Source organism: Camelus bactrianus, chromosome 19 (genome assembly GCF_048773025.1).
Source record: "Camelus bactrianus isolate YW-2024 breed Bactrian camel chromosome 19, ASM4877302v1, whole genome shotgun sequence".
Taxonomy (NCBI): domain Eukaryota; kingdom Metazoa; phylum Chordata; class Mammalia; order Artiodactyla; family Camelidae; genus Camelus; species Camelus bactrianus.
Genome location: NC_133557.1, coordinates 14949184 through 14969339, shown reverse-complemented (window position 1 = coordinate 14969339; position 20156 = coordinate 14949184). Strand labels below are relative to the sequence as shown.

Below are 20156 nucleotides of genomic sequence, written 5' to 3'. Positions count from 1 at the left end.
AATTACAGATTTTCATATTTTACCTGTAAATATTTCAGTGAGCATCCCTTAACTAGAGGACATTTCCCTTATAACCACAGTGTTATTCAATACACCTAACAAAATTAAAAATAATTCCAAATACTATTCAATACCCAGCTCATATTCAAATTTCCCATATTGTTCCCAGCAAAATGTTTCCCTTTTGGAATTTATAAATGAATATTAGGAAAAATCAAATGCATGATATCAAGAAGATACAAAGTTTATCTGTCTACACACACATACACAAATATATATATTTGTGTAACATACAGTTATATATATTAATGTATACGTTTTGTATAAAAATATATATGCAAATGTAGATTTAAAAATTTTTTAAATTATGTGAAATTTCCAAACCTGTGTGAAACAAAGAATGTTCTAGATGGTTGCACCCCTGTGTAAGGCAGCACTTGTGAAGGTGGTTAAGTTTGTCTCAGGCTTCATGAGCTACAAAGGGTCTTACATGCTTACACACTGTGGAGGGTTGTGCCCACAAGGCGTAGGTGGTGGTCCTTGCAGGGTAGCCCTGAGAGAAGTGCCTCTGGAGGGCAGGGCTCCAAGCCCAGGCTGCAGGGCTGGCCCTGTTTCCAGAGGCCTGGGCCTCTTCCCCTCAGCTGTAGCCAGGCTGTGGGCCCCTGTGGAGAGAGAGGGGCACACAGCCCTGATTCCTGGAGCAGGAAGTAGTCAGTGGAGAGCTCACGGCTGGAGGTGGGCAAGAATAAATAGTCAGCCGGCGGCAAAGGCTGCACACTCACCACGTGGGAGGCCAGAGGCCGGGACAGAGATGATGATCATTGTAACAAGTGCTGTTTATTAGGCCTTTGCCATGTGTTATGTGCTCCTCGGGAACTGTAAAATTTAATCCTCCAAACAACCTAATAAGCTCAGTATTTTATCTTCCCCATTTAACAGATGGGGAAACTGAGACTCAGAGACACACTCACTTGCCCAAGGAAACACAGCAAGTCAGTGCAAAGCTGGGACTTAAACCCCTGTTTGTGTGACCCCAAAACTCATTCCATGGGCTTCGCTTCCCAGGTGCCCAGTACAGAGGGACTCCAGAGGAGGGTGAGGCTGCCTCTGCATGGAGGACAGTCTCTGGAATGACTTTTCTGAGGAAGTGGCTTTTGAGCTGGGTCTTGAAGAATGAATGGTTCAGAGTTCACAGGGGAGAGAAAGGGCATTCCGGGCAGAGGGAGCAGTGTGGGCAAAGGCCTGAGGCCACAGAGCAGGTTCCCATAGTGGGGCTCCACCGAGGTTCTCACTGCTCGCTTGTGCCCTCTCTTCTCCAGGCGGTCGGGACAGGGCGGGGCGGCCCCTGCTTCTGGTGTCCACCACCAAGGGCCCCTGGGAGGCGCCATGGTGCACGGCCTCAGAGGTCACCAAGCTGTTCTCCTACCTGTGCACCGTCCCCAGGTAAGGGGCTGGGCCAGTCTAACTGCTCCATCCCCCCTCAACCTCTCAGCCCAGAGTCCAGGACCAGGTACCAGATGGAGAGACACCATATTCTTAGTCCCTGACCTCAGGGCATTCCCAGGCTGGCGGGGGAGATAGACAGCATGCAAGAAACAGAAGTGGACAAGCATCTCTCAGGAATGTTAGTGTGGTGAAGGAAATAGTGGAACATATATCTGTGGTTTGCAAACTCAAATGTGCATCAGAATCTCATGGAAGGTTCTTAAAAATGTTCTCTGGGCCCCACCCCTCAGAGTTTCTGATTCAGTAGGTCTGGGCTGGGGCCTGAGAATTTACATGTCTAACATGTTTCCTGGAATACTGATGCTGCTGGGCTGGGGACACATTTTGAGAGCCACTGTTGTAGAGTGAGAACAGTGGGGGACTAGTTTCAATTGAGAAATCAGGGAAGGCTTCCCTGAGGAGATGATAATTGAGCTGGCAACTGAATTCTAAATATTTGTTGAATAAATTAAGGAAAGAGTGAATGAGTGAGAGAGTGAAAGTATGAGTGAATGATGAGTGACCAGGCTGATTTCTAATACCGCTCTTCCCCTCTGGCCCCCATTCAGACTTTACGTTGGACTGGCTGGGTAAGAGACGCCATCTTCCCTCTGAGTCCCAGCCCCCAGCCAGGGTGGTCTCAGAGGTGATGTGGCTCAGGACTTTGGCTATAGATGCCAACCTAGAGGTTCTATGCTAGGGGTAGGGGGTGAAGGGACTTATGGAACCCTTTGGAACCTTCTCCATGCACTCCACCCTGTGGGAGCCACCACTGCCACCTGCTGGCCATTGAGATTTTTCTTCCTCTTGTCCAAGGTGGACTGGCTTTTCTGGCCCTAGGGGAAGACGGAGCCCACCTTTTTGTGCTAAGTGGCCAGAGTGGTAGACAGAATGCTGGAATCCCACCAACTTGCCGTATGAACTGGGGCAGCTAACCCCCCCTCTCTGAGGCTCACTTGAAAAAGGGGGATGACCAAGTGGGCTCTTAGGACCAAGGATGGTCACTAGAGGTGGGGGTGAGGTGCAGTGTGAACTGTACGTGGGGTTCTCGTGGGCTGGGCTTGCTTCTCCACCCCTGCTTTGAACCACCATTCTTGGGCAGCTGCCTTGGTCCCAGCTTCGTGTTGGGCTATGCTAAGGACCCAGATGCTCCTCCACTGGGCCCTGCCCTCTAGGGGCCTCCAGGCTGGTGATGGAGGCAGGTGTGGAAACAAACCTCTCTCCTAGCCTGGGCATAGCCAGAGGCAGGTGAAGAGTGGGACACAAAGTCAAAGACCCGGCCTCACCTCCAAGAGCCTCCTCACTGTCCACCATGTGACCACCCTGTGCTTGTTTCCCCTCCTAGGATAGTGGTAACAGCACACATTTACATCCCCGTTACTCCGCGCAGTCACTGAGGACCTCGCTGTAATGAACCCATCAGTCCTCACCACAGCCCCCTGCAGCCCGCCTATTATTATCCCTATTTACAGACGGGAAATTGACTCCCCGAGAGATGAAACAATGCCTGCAAGTGACTAGACACTGTGGCAGTGTCACAGCTCCACCCCCACGCTGGCCACCTCTGGTTTTGTCTGTGAACTGGCTGGTTGTAAGGCTTGAAGGCAGTTGGGGGTTATTTTCCCAACCTGGCTGAATAGCCAGGGCACTAGGAACCGCAGACCCCCTGGCTCCACCCCCTACCTGCTGGACAGATTTCTTGGGGGACAGAATCGGGGTGGGTGAGGAATCGGTATTTTAACAAGTCCTGACAATTGGGCCAGTTTGAAAAATCTTAAGGTAATCACTGAAAAGTGCACCATGAACCAGGGAGTGTGTTTTGGCTACAAGTAAAAAATTCCAATTCAAAATGTCTTATCTGATAAGAAAATGTATCATACTATGTCTCTGACTTATATTTCTTTGTAAGAACTTTTTAAAGGAGAGAATGGCTTTCCCAGAAGTTCCTGTCAAACTTCCCCTCACATCTTATTGGCCAGAGAATGTCACATGGCCCCTATCTAAACCAATCATTGGCCAGGGGAATTGGGTCACAACTTTTGGCCTCAACCAATCAGAGACCAGCCCTTGAGGGGCAAGGAAGATGATTATATGGAGGGAGTTGGGTTCTTGAACAAAGTGAGCCTTCTGCCCACACAAAAGGGGTGGATGAAGGTTGGGTGACTTACCTACCGCACCTGGGATAGTGGCTTATAGTTTGTGATTATTGGTTTGAAAGAGAGGGCTGTGTGAGGTACTGTGGGAGTACTGAAGAGAGAGCAATGTATTATGCCTGGAGAAGAATCATGGAGGGCCTCCTGGAAATGGTGTGTGTTGCTGGGGGCAGGGTGAATACTGCAACTTTGTCTTGCAGGATAAAGAGTTCACCAGTAAATCCAGGCTTCTAGCGGCCAATTTCCCTCGCTGTCTGCTAGGTCCTTCTGCTGGAGAACCCTGGTTTATCCAGCAAGACTGCCAATTCTATTTACCACCCACAGGCCTGAAGATAAAACCAAGGGGCTGGCGGTTGTGATTGATGCCAGGAAACAGCCCCCACATCCTGGTCTGGTCAGTGCCCTGCAGGCCACCCAGGTGAGTGGGAGGTAGACAGCCTCAGCCTAGCAAGTCTTGGGAGCACCAGATATTCACGGATCCTGGAGGGGCTCAGAGCTGGGACCAGAACCCCAAGCAAGGACTCTTAGTTGCAGATAACAGAAACCCCAGCCAAACATGCTTAAAGACAAAGGGTGTCCATTGGTTCATGTGACTCAGCAGTCCAGGAGTTAAATCCACCACGTGGACCCCAGCCAGCTGCCTAAGTATGGTTTGATTCAGGGGCTCAAATATTGTCACCAAGATCTAGTTCCTCTCTTTCCATTTCTGGCCCGTTCTCATGGGAGAGAGCCATTTGCAGCCAGGTCCCCCTCTTGGTGGCAGTCTGGTTCTAGCAGCTCTAACTTCATATGGTTTTCCATTTAAGTCCAGCGATTCCTTTCCCTGAGGTCCCAGCAAAAGTTTCTTTGTGTCTCTTTAGCCCCAGTTGGCTCAGGTGTCCATCCATCACCCAATCTCCGTGGTCAGAGAAATGTGACACAATGATTGGCTTAGGCTGAGCACAAGTAAACCTCATGAACTAAGAATGAGGGAGGGAAGGGATTCCTAACTAACCACTATGGGTAGCAGAATCAGTGGAAGTTTGGCGTATGCTCACATCGTAGTCTGACCTCCACCTCCTCTTCCTCCTCCTTCTCCCTTTATAGATTGGGAAACTGAGACCCAGAGGGGGCGGGACTCTAGGAAGTTTGCAACCCAGCTTGGACCTGCTGTTCTCTTGACTTCCAATGACTCCCAATAAGTCATTTATTTGACTCACTCTCCAAATAAGGATCCCAGCCCTCCATACCACATAAGGATCCCAGCCATGGGGAATCTCCACTCGTGTCCCTGTGGCCCATTTGCCTACATCTTAGCAGAGATGCTCAGTGAAGGCCTAGGCAGATCAGCCCTAAAACGGTTCTCTCTGACAGGCTCTGGTTCCAGCCTCCATCCGTGCTATGCTATTCCTGGGGGAGAAGGAGGCTGCTCTCCAGCTGGAGGCATTACCTGACATCCAGGTGAGGCAGGGGGCAGCATTGGCTGAGGGGAAGAGGAGTTGAGCTTGAGCTGAGCACAACTGTGCTGGGTAAGGGCCCAGCTCAGAGGGAAGGAGTGCTGCTGTTGATTAGTGATGTCTGCCATGGGCACAGGCTAGGACAGTTGCAGTATGAATGCTGTTTATTTGCCATTCCTTACAGGACCTGGTTCTGAAATTTGATTTGTCAGAGTTTCCAGAGAAGATCCTTTGTCCAGAAAGCAACTCTTAAAGCCAGGACTAACCTTACTTGTGGGAGGTGGAGTGATGCTGGGCCACGGGTCTGGGTAGGACTTTCTCAAACATCTGTCTCTACATTGAGTCCTCTGGTCCTTCTAACTTGCTTCTTTTGTCTGCAGGTAGAGGTGCTGACCTCACTGAAGGCCCTCAGTCACCACGTGGACCCCAGCCAGCTGCCCACGGCCCTGGAAGGCCCCTTCCCCTACTGCCATGGCGAGTGGGTGCAATTCTTCCAGGTGTCTACCATCACAGCCTTTACCCCTCACCTTCACCCTTTCTCTTTCTCCCCTCACTGTCCTGCCTCACAGATCTATTGAGTTTGTTGGGTTCAAAAATAGTCATTCAACAAACACTTAAGTGTTGTTGAGTGGAGTGATTGAGAACTTAGGCTCTGGGGCCCGGCTTCCTGGGTTCCAATCCCAGCTCTGCTGTGTGACCTTGGGTAAATTATATACCTTCTCTGAGCCCTTTTCCTCAACTACAAAATGAGGGGTAATGATAGTACCTCCTCATGGGGGCTGATGTGAGGATCGAGTGAAGGGGGTTAAAGCACTTAGAAGAGTGTCTGGTACAGCTCAGAGCTATGTTAATCTTAGCTGAAAAAAAATTTACAGACATCTGTGCTGTGGATTCATACAACTCACAGAGCTTGGGGGCTGGTGGAGGAAGCAGATGTGCTCCCTCCTGTGAGAGGGAGGAAGTAGGGACGCGGCCAGGGCTGGGCTCCTTTCCTGTGTGACCTCAATCCCTCCGCACCACAACCTCTCAAGGGGGCATCTCATGCCCAGTTTAACACCCACGGACCCACAGGATGGGCATGACTTGTGCACCGCACACAGGAGATTACAGGCTTAAACTGCACCAGGACCAGTGCCCATAAATGCCTGCCCGGGGCTTTCTCTGGACCAGGCTGCTCGACCTCAGCGCTATTCACATTTGGGGCCAGATAAACCTGTTTTCGGGGAGCTGTCTTGTGCACTGTTGCATGATTAGCACCATGCCTGGTGCACCCTACAAATTATGACAACCACAGATGTCTCTAGACGTTGGCAAATTCCCCTGGGGGGCAAAACCACCCCCTACTGAGAACCACTGGTCTCCAGTCTAATGTGACCATTTGTTTATTTGCTTTTGGCCTGCTGTTCTTCTTTTAAAGATTGTGTCTATTTTTGAGTAGACTATATGTTCAAAATTCACGTGGTCCAGAAGGGTAGATATTGAAAAATCTCTTTTCCTACTTGTCCCTTCTCCAGTTTATCCGGTGTCTTTTGAACTGTATTTTTGCTTTTTAAATGAACTCTTACCTATAGTCCCAGAATATGAGACTGATCGTGATGATGACTGTGGTGCTGAGTGCCTGGCACACATTGATCCCATTTAATCCTCATACCAGCCTCTGGGGCAGGAACTACTCTGACTGAATTTTGCAGAGGAGAAAGCAGAGGCACAGAGAAGTTAGGAAACTTGCCCAAGGCCTCCCAGCTTGTAAGCTGGGCTGAAGCGGGACCCAGCAGAGGATGTCTTCCTACCCTGCCCTCTCCCTCCCACAAGGGCAGCCCCGCTGGCCTGGGAGTAGGTCAGGCCTACCTTCTTTCTTTTTCTCCCTCATTCCTAGCATGAGTGCTTCTCAAACTGTGGTCCCAGGACCAGCAGCATCAGCATCGCCTGGGAACTGGTGAGAAATGCACAGTCACAGGCCCTGCCCCAGAGGAACTAAACCAGAGACTCAGGAGGAGGGCTCTGCGGCCTGGGTTTTAACCAGCTTTCCAGGTGATTCTGATGCAGCTAAAGTTTGAGGACCACCATCTAATGTCACCACATGTCCTCCTGATGAGGGAGGGAAGGGACCCTCCTCACTGGCCCAGGCTGACACCCCTACTCTGGCCTCCTGTCCTGCAGAAGCTGGACCCTTTCCTTGCTGACCTCCGCCAGGCTTCCTCCCTGCTAAAGGCTTCCATCAAGGAGTTTGAGAAGTGCGACCCCCCTGGAGGGGTGCAGGTGAGCCAGAAGCACGAGGCGGGGAAGCCGCACCACACCCTGGCTTCCGCAGGAAAGGGCTCGGTGAAGGGGACTTGTTTTCATTCATTCATTTGACTGATATGACAGTCACTAGGTGTCACGCCCTGGAGACCCAGCCTGGGGCAAATCGACTTGTCCCTGTCCTCATGGGGCTCCTGGTGCAGCGGTAGAAGTTGCCATTAAAAAAGCAAACAAATAAATGGACGTTTAGCAGGGGAGGATAATAGCTCAGTGGTAGAAGCCTATGCTTAGTATGCACGAGGTCCTGGGTTCAATCCATAGCACCTCCATTAAAAAATAATTTTAAAAAGGAAGAAAAAAAGAAATAGATGTGTAGTTACAAGTTGTACTGAATGCTACAAAAGTAAGATTGAGACTAATGGGGAAGGAGGGAGAACCTGCCTGACAAGGTGGTGTTGAAGTTCAGCCTTGAAGGGTGAGACGGAACCTGCCATGGGAAGGCACTTTGTGCTTCATACATTCAGCTCTTCTGGACCCATGGGGCTGTATCAAGGAGTAGGTAGGTTGGGATTTGATTCTAAATGGGCAAAGAAACCACTGGGAAGTTCTAAGCAGCAACGGAGTGATCAGCTTGGTACTTAGAAATCCTTCCAGTTGTCATGCAGAGAATAGACTGCAGGGGGAGTCACAGTGCTGTGGGGAGATCCATGAAGAGGCTGGGATGGGTTTCCAGCAAGAGATTTTGGCCTTGGACCAGTGAGGTTGCCATGGAGATAAGAGGAGGCTCAGCTTGAGATGTTTTTAGAGATAGAAAGGATACACTTTCTGTAGGACCTTGAATGTCAAACTGGGGGAGTCAGGTGGGGAGTGCCAGAAGATTGTAGGGAGAGAATGGGAATGGGCCTCAGGCCACCTCCCTACCCTGGCAGGAGGCCTCTAGGTGTCTGAGCAAATCCAAGGAGCTGATGGAGGCCGTGCTGAGGGACCCAGGCCTCCTGGGCCTCCAGCGGGAAGGTGGAGCCACGCTGGCCAGGCTGCGGCAGGAAGGCAGCAGGCTGGACTTCAACCCGGACGTCAGGTACGGACATCAGGCTTTTCCACCCCCAATCCATCCTGTTCCCCCAGCTGGGGCTTGGACTGGGGACACACAGGGTAGGCACCACGGATGCCCAGAGTGTGGTGTTTGCAAGGCCCATATCCTGGGCTGAGGCCTGGTCACAGGCCCCTGTGTCTTGGCAAATTTCCATTCCCTTCTCTGCCTGTCCTCAGCCCCAGCCATCTTCAGCCTGGGGTGGGAATCAGAGGACCACTCTTGACCATTTCTGGTCACCCTCGTGGACCAAGCACTCTCTCTGACCCAGACACCGGGCTGAGCCCTTTCAAGGACCCACCTCTTTTATTCCTCATAAGACCATGTGAGGCTCACATCTTCCTATTTGACTGATGGACACCTGAGGCTGAGTGAAGAGAAGTAACAGCCAGGCCATCAGAGCACTAACCTCTGCACTGTCCTGCCTTCCCTGGCAGGGCCGGGAGAACCTCATGGTGTGTCGGGGTCTCCGAACCACAGAACAAACAATACACATTCCTAGAAAGTACCAATTTTCTTAAATTTAAGGGCGAGGGGAGTCAAATCAATAATTAAATCAGCCAGTAATTGTAAATATTTTATTTCTATTAGGACGAACACAACTGCAAGGTTTGCATAAGCTTCCAAGAACATTTTGTCTATTTAACCAACCTTAAATAGCACTTAGTATGAACAGAGCATTGTTCTAAGGACTTTACCAATATTAACTTGTTTATTTCCCCACCCCTGCTGAAGTGGATCCTCGTATTTTCCTCGAGTGGAGGAGCCTGAGGCTTAGAGAGAGATTAAGTGACTTGCCCAGGGTCGCACAGCTTGGACGTGGTTGGGGCCAGGACTTGAATCCATGCAGGCTGGCCCAAAATCTCGAATACATCACTTGGAGCTGTGCCCGCAGACAGATTCGCACTAATGTGAGCAGTGGGGGATGCTGGATGTGGAGTTGTCCTCCTGCCCCTCATACGGCCTGGAGGCGGCTGGCACTGGGCCCCTCTGGTCCACCGTGGGCCCCTCCAGACCGCTGGCCACCAGCAGCTCCACCAGGGGGCGCTGTTGTCCCATGTGAGCCACTCTACGTGTTTGCTTTGCAGCTCCTGCCTGTCGGCCCCTTCCTCCCTCCCTCTGCCTGGCATTGTCCATCCCGTTCACGTACCCTGGCTGCTCACCCTTTCCCTGGAAAGGCAGTGACCCATGGGAAGCTGCAGACAAAGAGGCTCAGAGCAAGGCTCCCTCCAGGAAAACAGACTCTCCTTCCATCTCCTCTTTTCCCTTTTCCGTCTAAAGGACCCATAGGGCAGAGGTGGGTGGGGTGGGATTTGAGCAGTATTGAGAAGACCCCGAGGTTCCTCCCTTCACCCAAGTGTCACCACACCTGAAACCCCATCTGCACCCCTTCATTTATGTCTTACTGGCTTTGACCATTTTAAAAAATAATGTGCAGAAGAGGCCATGAACTGGGTTCCAATGCAGACTTATGCATGCGAGTCAGTTCCTCTCTCCAGACCTCAGTTTTTCCATCTGTAAAATGGAGACCAGAGTGGAGAGGTGTGTTACAACCACTCACCATCATTGTAACAGAAATAACAAGCACTAACAACATTTTGGGCTGGACACTATGTTAAATATTTTGAGTGCATGAGGGCAGGTTTGCACTGATGTCCAGGCTGCACTCAGAGACAGGCTTGGTTGGCCTGGGTTGGGGAGGGGCCTGGGCTTTGAGATTTTTGAAGCTCCCAGAGCAAGTTCTAATGTGTAGCCAGGGTTGAGAGCCAGAGGGTTAGATCATTTAATTCTCACAAGCACCCTATGAAGGGGTTCTGTTATCCCCACTGTTCATAGCTGAGAAAACGGGGATACAGAAAGGGTGAGAAGTTTGCACGAGCTCCTAGTACTAGAAGGTAGCAGGGCTGGAATTTGAACCTAGATCTGTCCAGCTTGGCTCACATCTTCCCAGGGAAAGGGAGGGTCATTTGGTTTCTTGCTGTGTCCTCTGGTCTTCCCAGTCCCATGGAAGGCCAAGACTGAGGCCCAGAGAGGTGTAAGGACCTGCAAGTCCACACAGCAAGTCAGCAGCTGTAACATGCAGGCCAGGGCCACAGAGTTGTTGGGCGTCAGGGAGGCAGGTCTATGCTGAGCAGGAGCACTGGGGGTGGGGGATGGGGGCAAGCACCTGGGTTTTCTCTCATCCTCCTTGGCCTCCCAGGAGCCACCTGGCTGAAGCTGCTGCTCTGTACAGCCTCGTGGATGAGCAGCTGCATGTCCTTGTCACCGCGTCCAACCATCTCCTGAGGAGGCTGGAGCTCCGGGTCCGCCTGGGCCGCCTGGAGGCTGCCATCCACCAGGTGAGAGAGGAGGCTGGCCCAGGGACGTGGGGGCTTCTGCCTGCTCTGGACCCTGCCCCAGCCAGGGGCTTTGCTCTGGTATAAGGACACCAGGCTGTGCGAGAGCCAGGCAGTCATTCTCAGGACCTGGCCCCGGACATGCACCCCGTAAGCTTAGTGGGTGAAGACAGAGCTCCAGAAGCTGTATTTATTAAATGCCAGCTTTGTGCCAGGCCCTGGGTCAGAGCCTTTGCTTACATCACTGCCTTCCAACCTCACCCCTGACCAGTGATGTGGGAATGATGCTAGGGTTTCTCCTACTCACTGATAAGGAAACAGGCTGGCAGACATGATGTCACCTGCCCGTGGTCGCACACCTGGCGACCACTCTGTCCAATGGCCAGTGCCTGGAACCAACACATCTCTTCACGGGCTGGGCCGTGGAGCCCAGCGTGCCGGAGCCAGATGGCCTGGGTTCCAGTCCCGGCTCCAGCACTTACTAGTGGTGTGAATCTAAATGGGTTATTAAACCTCAGTCTCCTCATCTGTTAAATGGGGAATAATGTTAGTGCCCACTACATGGGCTTTGTGAGGATAAGCTGGGTGATGCTCCTCGAGACACCCCAGAATATGAAGAGAACTTCTGTTTGTGGGGGCAAGAGCCATCTTACCCTCTCTGTCCCTCTTCGAATCCTCACACCTACTTCATTTTGCCACAGAATAGACTGAAGCCCAGAAAAGGGGAGTGGTTTGCCCAGTTCGCTCGGTGAGTTCACTGCAGGCCCATGCACCTTCCTCTACAGCAAGCAGCTTTCTCCCTCTTGCTGTTTGCATGCCCCTAGGGACAGGGAGCTCATCACTCCTGAGGCTGCCCCTCTTATGGCTGGGCAGCACTCAGTGGTTAGAGTCAGCCTGAATTTACCATCCTGTGACTTCATTCTGACAAGTATGCATGGAGGGCCTACTATGCACATGGCTCTGGCTTTCTAGGGTCCCACTTAGGGAACCCTCTCTCCTTGAGTTATTTGAAGAACATGACAGTGCACACCCTCCCCCAGCTGTCTCTTTTCTCCTCCCCAGAACTGGGAGCACTTCAGTCCAGGCCAGTGGGCACAGGTCTAGCCCCTGAATGACTGAGGACAGGAAGACCTCAGCCTCCCAGGAAGGCGGGTAGCTGGCCAATGGATGTCTCTGCAGTAGCCCCTCATGCGCAAACCTCCCTCCCCTGCCCCAGGTCGGCAACTGGATAGAGCAGGAAGGAAACCGGTGCCTGCAGGTGCTGACCCCCAAGGACGGAAGCTTGGAGACAGTGGAGAAAGCCCATGCAGAGTTTGAGGACTTCTTCCTTCAGGCTGCGGTGCGTTCCTGAAACGAGAAGCAGGATGGGAGCAGATGGAGAGGACAGGGCAGGGGGTGGCACTGCTGGGCACAGGTGAGGGGGTGGGAGAGTGCAAGAAATTTTCCCAAGACAGGGAGGAGAGCAGCTTGGATCACAAAGTGTTCAGCTTAGATATCATTTCCTCCAGAAGTCTTCCTGACTACCAAGTCCAAAGATGATCAATCTCAGAATCCCTGGAGGATTTCTTAAAATACACATTCCAGAATCCTATTCTAGTCCTGCTGAATCAGCGTCAGAGAGCAGGGGCAGGAATCTGCATCCTGGATGTGCTGGGTCCTGGGACACAGGGTGATTCAGCCTCTGTTACAGCCCTCTGGGAACTCCCAGGCCAGTGATGGGTATAGGTGGGGGACCAACAGGGAAATAACCAGAAAGGGAGAACTGTGGGGACACAGATGAGGAGCCTCTAATTCAGACCCTAAGGTTGGGGAGTTTTTCCGGAAGGAGGTGACACCAAGCAGAGTCCCAGCTGGGCAAAGTGAACCCAGGGCTCCCATTTTATAGATGAAAAAACTGAGGCTCAGGAAGTCTCATAACTCAGCAGCGGGGCAGCAGGAGGTTCTTGACCTCTTGGGGAGACCTCAGCCTAGCTGTGAGCTGAGTAGACACCCCCTCCCTCCCTGCTCAGGCCCAGTACCGCCATGGCCTGGAGCTGTCCAAGGAGGCGGCCCAGCTGGGAGCTGCAGCCCGAGGGTCCGGGGAGGCAGGAGGGACGGAGCTTCCGGAGCTGGTAGCCTTCTCCTTCACCCAGCGGGCCTTCCAGGCTAAGCTGACCCACTTCTACATGGCGGCTGAGCGGCAACGCACCGACCTGGAGACCCTGCTCCACCTCCACCACTTCTGTAAGAAGGTGAGCCCGGGCGTCCCAGGTCCCACCCGCATAGATTCCCCCGCCCCTGCCATCAGCACCTAGGAGGTAGGGTGGGGACAGGGAGTGGCGAAGACGCAGCCCCAGGCTCTTTGCCTGATTCACACCCCAGCCCCACGATGGGGAGAAAGCATGACCTGCATTTTCCAGAAGCGAAACAAGGTTTGAGAGGTTAAGTTACCCTCCTAAACCAGGCCTGGCTGATCCCTGTCCCCAGCTTGTCCCGCAATACCAGGCAGCCTCCCCGTGACCTGGACATAAACTCTCAAAGGACTCTCAAAAATCACCTGCTTCTTAAATGTTGGGATTAAGGGCAGAGCCTGGGGATTTCCATAAGTTGGGTCAAACCTATAGACTTTTCCTCTATACACAGACCTTTGCAGACAACTTCACGGGGTCCAGACCAGGCTAAGAACCTTGATCTTGTCCCACTCCTCTGTTGCAGAGTTGGGAAAACAGGTTCAGAGAAGGGCCATCACTTAGCCAAGGGCACACAGCAAGCCAAGCACCATTCTTGTACGCTTTCCCATGCCCCACCTTGAGCCGTGCAGATGGGGGGGGGGGTGGGACGCAGCTGGGAAAGGAGGGACAGCTGGCTGAGGACGGGCCCTGAGGCTGCTCTGAGCCCCTTCAGAACAGAGGCCTCAGTCCTCACCATGAATTCAGAGTTTGGCCACGAGGGAGGAGGAGAGGGTCAGGTTTCTGGGACAACGGTTCAGGGGAGGGTGGGCAGAGGTGAGGTAGGAGGCAAGAAGAAGGCCATCACTTTGCATCTGTTGTCCCTTGGCAACTCAGTGTGGCAAGGTTGATCTGCCTCATTTCACAGATGAGGAAGCTGAGGCCCACAGGGGAAGTACCTTGCCCAAGGCCACACAGTTAGAGGAAAGAACAGCTAGAATTTGAACCCAGATGCATCCATATGTTATGTTCTTCGCCAAAGGGGAGCGGGGAGTGACAGTTCCCATGTCCAAGCAGGCAAGCTGATGATGGTGACAGAGATTAGGTGACTATTAGGGGGTAGCCCATGTTACTGACACTGTACTCCACGCCAGACCCTCCAAACCCTGCCTGATTTAATTCTCACCATCTCTTTCTGAGGGAGGAGCACCAGCGTTGTTTCTATTTTACAGATGAAGAAACTAAGGCCCAAAGAGGAAAGTGGCTTGCTCAAGGTCCCCCAGAGGGCCGGTGGTCGGGCAGGATTTGACTTAAGAGTCCCACCCCCCACACCTCCTAAATCCCTTTGGCCAAATCCTGCATTTTTCCTGCTGGGGAAACTGAGGCCTAGGTGGGCCAGGGAGCAGCCGGCGGGAGCTGTACCCAGATGAGATGAGAGCACACACTGCTGGCCTGGGCCCTCTGCCCTCAGCTGCCCCGGAGTGTGGGAAGAGCCTGACCCCAGCCTCCCAGCTGTCAGGCCAGCCAGCACACAGGGGACGAGAACACAGTATGCTTCGGTGGCAGCGAGAGGAATGCCGGTCAACTCCCGCCTGGGGCGCTGGGAGGACAGGCCCAGGCTGCTCTCTGTCTCCCTGGGGCGGCTGGCAAGGGAGGCAGATGTGGGCAGAGGCAGTGACAGTTCCCCGGCTCCTACCTATTCAGAGATTAGAGAGAGAGACAGTAGCAGGATCTGAGACGTAGAGTCAGGGCTGTGCCTGCCCAGGCTGTGTGACCTCAACAGCCGTCTTCACTGCTCTGGGCCTCAGTTCCTCGTCACTGGTAATGATAGTGATGATGATGATGATGATGATGATGATAATAATAATAATAATAGTAGTAGTAGTAGTAATAACAACAACAACAACAACAACAATAGCAACCAATGCTTATGTACAGAGTTCTTATTATATACCAGGCCCTGTTCTAGCCATTTCATACAATTTTATTGTCACACCAACCCTGTGAGGCAGGAAACACAGAGAAGTCAAGTAACCCACCCAGGGTCACACAACTAGGAAGCGGCATTGCTGAGATTCAGACCCAGGTCATCTGGCTCTAGTGCTGGCCTTGCAAGGTAGTGAGAGAATTAAATTCAGTGTGGGCACCCTCCTGCCCCTATCCCGGGCTTTGTTCAAATTGGAAATTATTATTTTTAACACCCACATTATTATTACCATTAAGAGGAGGAGGAGTCATGCCTCATGGGTTAAGAGTATCTGGAAGCTTCTCTCCCTTGTTTACTAATTTTAGCCAATTTCAGCCCCCTTGGCCTTCCCTGGAGAAACCAAACCAGCTGCAGCTCTGAGGCCTTTGCACAGGCTGTTCCCTCAGCCTGGAAAACTCTTCCCCTCGAGGGGCTGGCTTCTTGCCTTTTGTATGACTCAGCTCACAAGTCCCTTCTTCACAGAGGCCCTTCCTGACCTCCGAGCACCTGCCCCTTATCTGCCTTCACCCTGTGCTGATGACTGCATGATGCTCTTTGTAATCCAAGATTATCCTGTTGCTTCATCACCTGCTCACCTGTCCCTTATCTGTCACCTGTGAGCTGGGCTCCCCGAGGCAGGGAAGGGGTCTGACTGGGTCCTGTTCTACTGCAGCACCCAGCACAGGGTCAGCCTCCAGAGGAGCTGGGTAACCGGCCCAGTGAATGGAGGAGGAGTGAGGAGGCCCAGGAGGAAGGAAGGCTGGGGTACGTGTGCCAGGGCGGAGTCTGTCGCAGGCCTTACAGGACAGGAGGGGGCGGCCTTGACCCTGAGTCCCACCTTGGCCATCTCTTGCTATTCCACCGGCCCCTTCTCCTCTCTGGCCCTGAATTGTAATCCGCACAACAAGGGGTTGGGCAAGATGATTTCCGACGAGCCTCTGACCAGCTCAGCCTGGAAGATCCAGTCCCAGACAGACAGACAGGACGGCTCAGTGCTGGGCTCAGCCCCAGCGGCTGGCGGCAGCTTTGGCACTAAATAATAATAACCCGACTGTGCCGCTAACGGAGATTTATAGAGCCCTTTCCCAGCCGTGAGCTCAGTGTGCTTCCGCGAATATGAAGCCATTTATCTAAAGACAAGTTCCTTTAATCCGCGGAAAGATGGTTTCCTCGGAGAAAATGGTTCTCCAATCCTCACCGCCTAACAGCTCGCTGTCGGCTTCTAAATTAATGGAGAGAAAGATTATGTTTTTCACGAGCTGCTGGGAACGTGTTGGCTCCTTTGCAGCCTACAGACATTTTGTGGGTGAAGTGGGGACAGGCAGTATTCCCCAAATGGGGCAGAGGCCAGGCCGGAGTGAGGAGGCCTCCGGGCCTGGGCTGGCTGACAGTCTCGCTGTGTGACTGCAAGGGCACTGCCCTGCCTGGGCCAGTTTCTCCTGTGCAAGGTGATGCTTGGAAGATACCCTCTTGGAGGCTGGACAGAGCTGAGTTCAAATCCCAGCTCCTCCTCAACTTGCAGTGTGACCTGGGGCAAGTGATGTCATGTTTCTGAGCCTCAGTTTCCTCCTCTGCAAAATGGGCTGCTGGTTCAGTGTGATCATATATGAGACGCACAGAGCCTAGCAAACAGTCAGTACTCCATACACAGCAGCTGGACTCCTCCCTGTGCACCACGTATAAAGGAATTCCTACAGTCTGAGAATCCAAGTTTTCAGCTCTCAAATTTTCCTGATTATCTAGCACAATTTACCGAGGGAGAAACACCCCTAAAGAGGTCCTTGCTGGCCCAGAATTCTATGAGACTGTGCCTGAAGATCTCAAGGATGTTGGGCCTGTATCCTGGTGGGCGCTGGAGGGCGGTATTGCCTGGGGAAGAGAGGGAAATAGTGTCATCATCGTCAGCGCAGAAAATCGCGACCACGTTGATTGGGCGTTTATTATCAATTCAGCCTCCCAATGCTTATTCTCCAAGCCCCGCCCCCACCGATCTGCTTGGAGAGGCACATTGCTGTCCCCACAGAGCCCCCACCTCCCTCTCTTTTTGTCTCCCAGGTGACCTGGTTCCACATGGACTGTCAGGACCTGATGGCCCAACTCAGGCTTGGCAAGGCCCAAAAGGCCAGCCCTGGGGACCAGCGCCGCCTCCACCGTTACCTGCAGCGCCTGGCGTCTGAGTTCCCTGCTGAGAAGCTCACAGCCGTGGGGCTGCAGGTGGCCTCTCTGAGCCAGGAGGGCGTGGGCCGGGACCTGTGGGAGGAGGCCCGGGTGAGACATGAGGAGATCCAGACACTCCTGAAGAAGGCACTGGCCCACTGTCCATGCCCAGCAGGCCCCACTGCCCACCTGGCATGCCTGGAACTCAGAGGGGTGGCCATCAAGGGCCAGGGGCTGGAAGGAGAAGTCACTTGCAAGGGAAGACGGGACCTGCCACTCCAGAACTCATCGGGCCTGGATCATTCACCAAAATCCTGTTGGCCTCCTTGGGCGCCCAGACGGGGACAGAACAGAAATTTCCGGGCAGACCCTCCACCCCAGGAAGCTGGCCAGGCTGTTGAGGCTGGTGAAGGTAAAAGCATCCCCAGGCCCCTCGATTCTGCCCCCGAGCGTTTTCTGGCCACCCTCTTCTCCTGGCAGCGGCTCCCCAGGCAGAGTCAGATCCCCCGTCCCCCTGGGGGCAGCTTCTCCTCGGAGGGGACAGACTCACAGACGTCTCTGGAAGACTCACCACAGACAAGTCCTCCCGCGTCCCTCTAGCTGGGAGCGCCTGTCAATCACACCAGGCTCCCAGGTCAGGGGTGGCTGGGGTGGGGCCCAGCTACAGAGAAAGCTGGGGAGCCCTGGACGATCCATCGAGACTTGGCCACTGAGTTTGGCCTGTGCTGGGAAGACAAGTCCCGCACCTGCTCCCGGCCCCCGGAACCTCCAGGAAGACCTGACTCCACACATTCAGAAGAGTGAGAGTGGAGGTTGGCGCAGGATGCGGTAGAGTGTGGGATTGGCTCCAAAACCCCAAACTCTCACTGTGGAAAGAGCTATGGTACAGACCCTTCCAGAGGTCTCGGATGTGTGCAGGCCAGACGCCCACCTGGAATTCAGGGATTTGCGAGCTTGCTTTTGGGGCACGAGGGGCAGGTTGCCCTCATACGGAACACCAAGTGGGCAGACTGGACAGTGGCTTCTTGTCTTAAGGTCCCACGAAACAGACCCTAGACAAGGATTCGAGTGTGCATTTATTTGGCAGGGATCCCAGGAGCCACTGGTGAAGGAGCAGGGAGGCGAGGCTGGGAAGGATGTAAAGGGTGTGCTGTCAAGCAGATTACCGCATGTAATTTTTTCGCTGTCACCACTGGCCTCGGGCAAAGCGAATCACCTGCTGGAGGCCAGTGAGTACGCAAGGGATGGGGAAGGGCGGTGGACTGTCTGCTGCGTCTCTGCTGTGTCATTTGGCTCCTCCAACTGCCATGGGCCATCAGTCGTGAGTTCAAGGAACCCCAGAGAGGACCCCCTCCCTCTCCCATGATCTCTGTCTTCTCCTCCTCCTCACCACGGCTCCTTAGAGCCTCCATCCACTCTCCCCACCCTCAAGCCCCCTCTCAATTTAGGCACAGTCTCTGGGGCCCAGTGTCATCGGGTTCTGCTGTGGTTGAGACTGGGAGTGGGGGCAGTCTCCATCCAGCAGGTGGTGTGGGGAGACAGTGGGAAAAGGCCTTTCCACCTCTGATCTCAGAGCATTTGGAAGACAGAGAGCCTTTCCCACTGCCCAGAGTGACCCTGGCTAGCGCCTCCCCTGAATGTCATCATCCTGAGAGTGTGCGCCCCCTGCCTCTGCCTTAGGATGAGACCAAGATGACTTCTGGCAGCCTAGCCCTAGAATTTTCCTGGCTCCGGGGAGAGGGTGGGGCACACATCCTCCCACAAAATGAGGAGGCAGAAGGAGAGGGAGGCAGGACCAGAGCGGGCCAGGGAGGACAAAGAGGGTTTCTCAGGAGGCTCCTTGGCAGAGAGAGCCGCACAAACCTCAACGCCCAAAATGTCTTCAGGAATCTTCCAAGACTGAATATTTCGTCAAGAGTGGTCTGGGGCCTGTCTGTCTCAGAACCACAGGCAGAGCTCATCAAAGGTAGCTTCCTAGGAGATCCCACCCCAGATAATTAAAATCAGACCCTTGGGGACAGGGGTGGCTAGAATCTGCATCTGTAACCAACTACTCGGGTATAACCCATGCAACACAGTGAGGTGGGGGTGCCGTTGGGAAACGCTTGGGGCTGAGGTCTGAGCCGGCCCCCCGCCCGGAGCCAGCTCTGATGCTCCCGTTCCACTCTCCTGCCTTCTGTCCACACAGGCCTGAGGATGCAGGAGGCATTTGATCAGCCCATCTCCAGCCATGCCTATTGCCTCAGAGGGGGGCCAAAGTCTCTTAAAATGCTGTTGCTGTAGCAACAGCATCCAGCCAGTGGGGACCACAGGCAGGGAGCCAGGGTACCTGGGGTGCAAGTATGAAAACTGACTTCTAAGAGACTACAGCTACATCTAGGGATAAGGGGGGTTCAAGCACAGTGTGGATAATCCAAGAATCCTTGGGAGGGAGGGGTCCCTGAAGCCATCTTATGCATCTCTCTGTCTCCAAAAGAGCCAAGCCTCAACAACCTGTCTACTCACAGGAGCCCATGGAGGAGGAGGGGATGCAGAAATGAAATATAATAATATTAATAGCGAACATTTACTCTACATTTTCTTTGTGCCTGGCTTGGTGCTAAGCCCTTTATAAACTTGGTAGGGCTTGTTGCATTTTTCACAACAATCTGATGAAACCAATACTAATTTCACCCCATTTTACTGAGGAGGAAACTGACACTCAGAGAAGTCAAGGTGATACCTTGCCTAGTGTTATGTAGCGAGTGGCCAAGCTAGTACTTGATACAACACTGATGCTCTGGACTCACCCTCAGACAAACCTGGGCTAATCACTGGTTCTGCAGTGGCCACGGGCTTTGTCCCCTCAGCAGTCCTGCTATGCCTGGACTGTGCCCAGGGGCTTGGGCTGGGCAGGGCTTGGCCCTTTGGGCAGTGTTTACCCTGGCCTCCTGTACCCAAGGCAGTGTGGCGCAGAGGTCAGTCACATGGTTCTGGAGTCGGATGGACAGGTCCCCAGCCCAGGCTCCGTGACTTACAGGCTGAGTTCTTGGCCAAGATATGCCCCGTCCCTGTGCCTTGGTTCCCTCACCTGTAAAATGAGAATCATCAGACCCCAGAGGCTTGCTGTGAGTATTAAATGAGTTAATATGCGGAAAGCCTTAAA

At 53.2% G+C, this 20156-nt stretch overlaps 1 protein-coding gene across 1 annotated transcript in view; it reads left to right on the top strand.

Annotated features, from left to right (window-relative positions):
* KIAA1755 (KIAA1755 ortholog) overlaps positions 1 to 19587 on the top strand; it is a 35090-nt gene extending 15503 nt beyond the window's left edge. The window contains exons 5-14 of the mRNA XM_010960741.3: positions 1320 to 1443; positions 3963 to 4056; positions 4992 to 5078; positions 5455 to 5571; positions 7235 to 7333; positions 8245 to 8393; positions 10606 to 10744; positions 11958 to 12080; positions 12751 to 12972; positions 16910 to 19587. Coding sequence (XP_010959043.2) covers positions 1320 to 1443; positions 3963 to 4056; positions 4992 to 5078; positions 5455 to 5571; positions 7235 to 7333; positions 8245 to 8393; positions 10606 to 10744; positions 11958 to 12080; positions 12751 to 12972; positions 16910 to 17611 — 1856 coding nt within the window. The 3' untranslated portion in view covers positions 17612 to 19587. The remainder of the gene's footprint in view (positions 1 to 1319; positions 1444 to 3962; positions 4057 to 4991; positions 5079 to 5454; positions 5572 to 7234; positions 7334 to 8244; positions 8394 to 10605; positions 10745 to 11957; positions 12081 to 12750; positions 12973 to 16909) is intronic.
* The last annotated feature ends 569 nt before the right edge of the window (positions 19588 to 20156 follow it).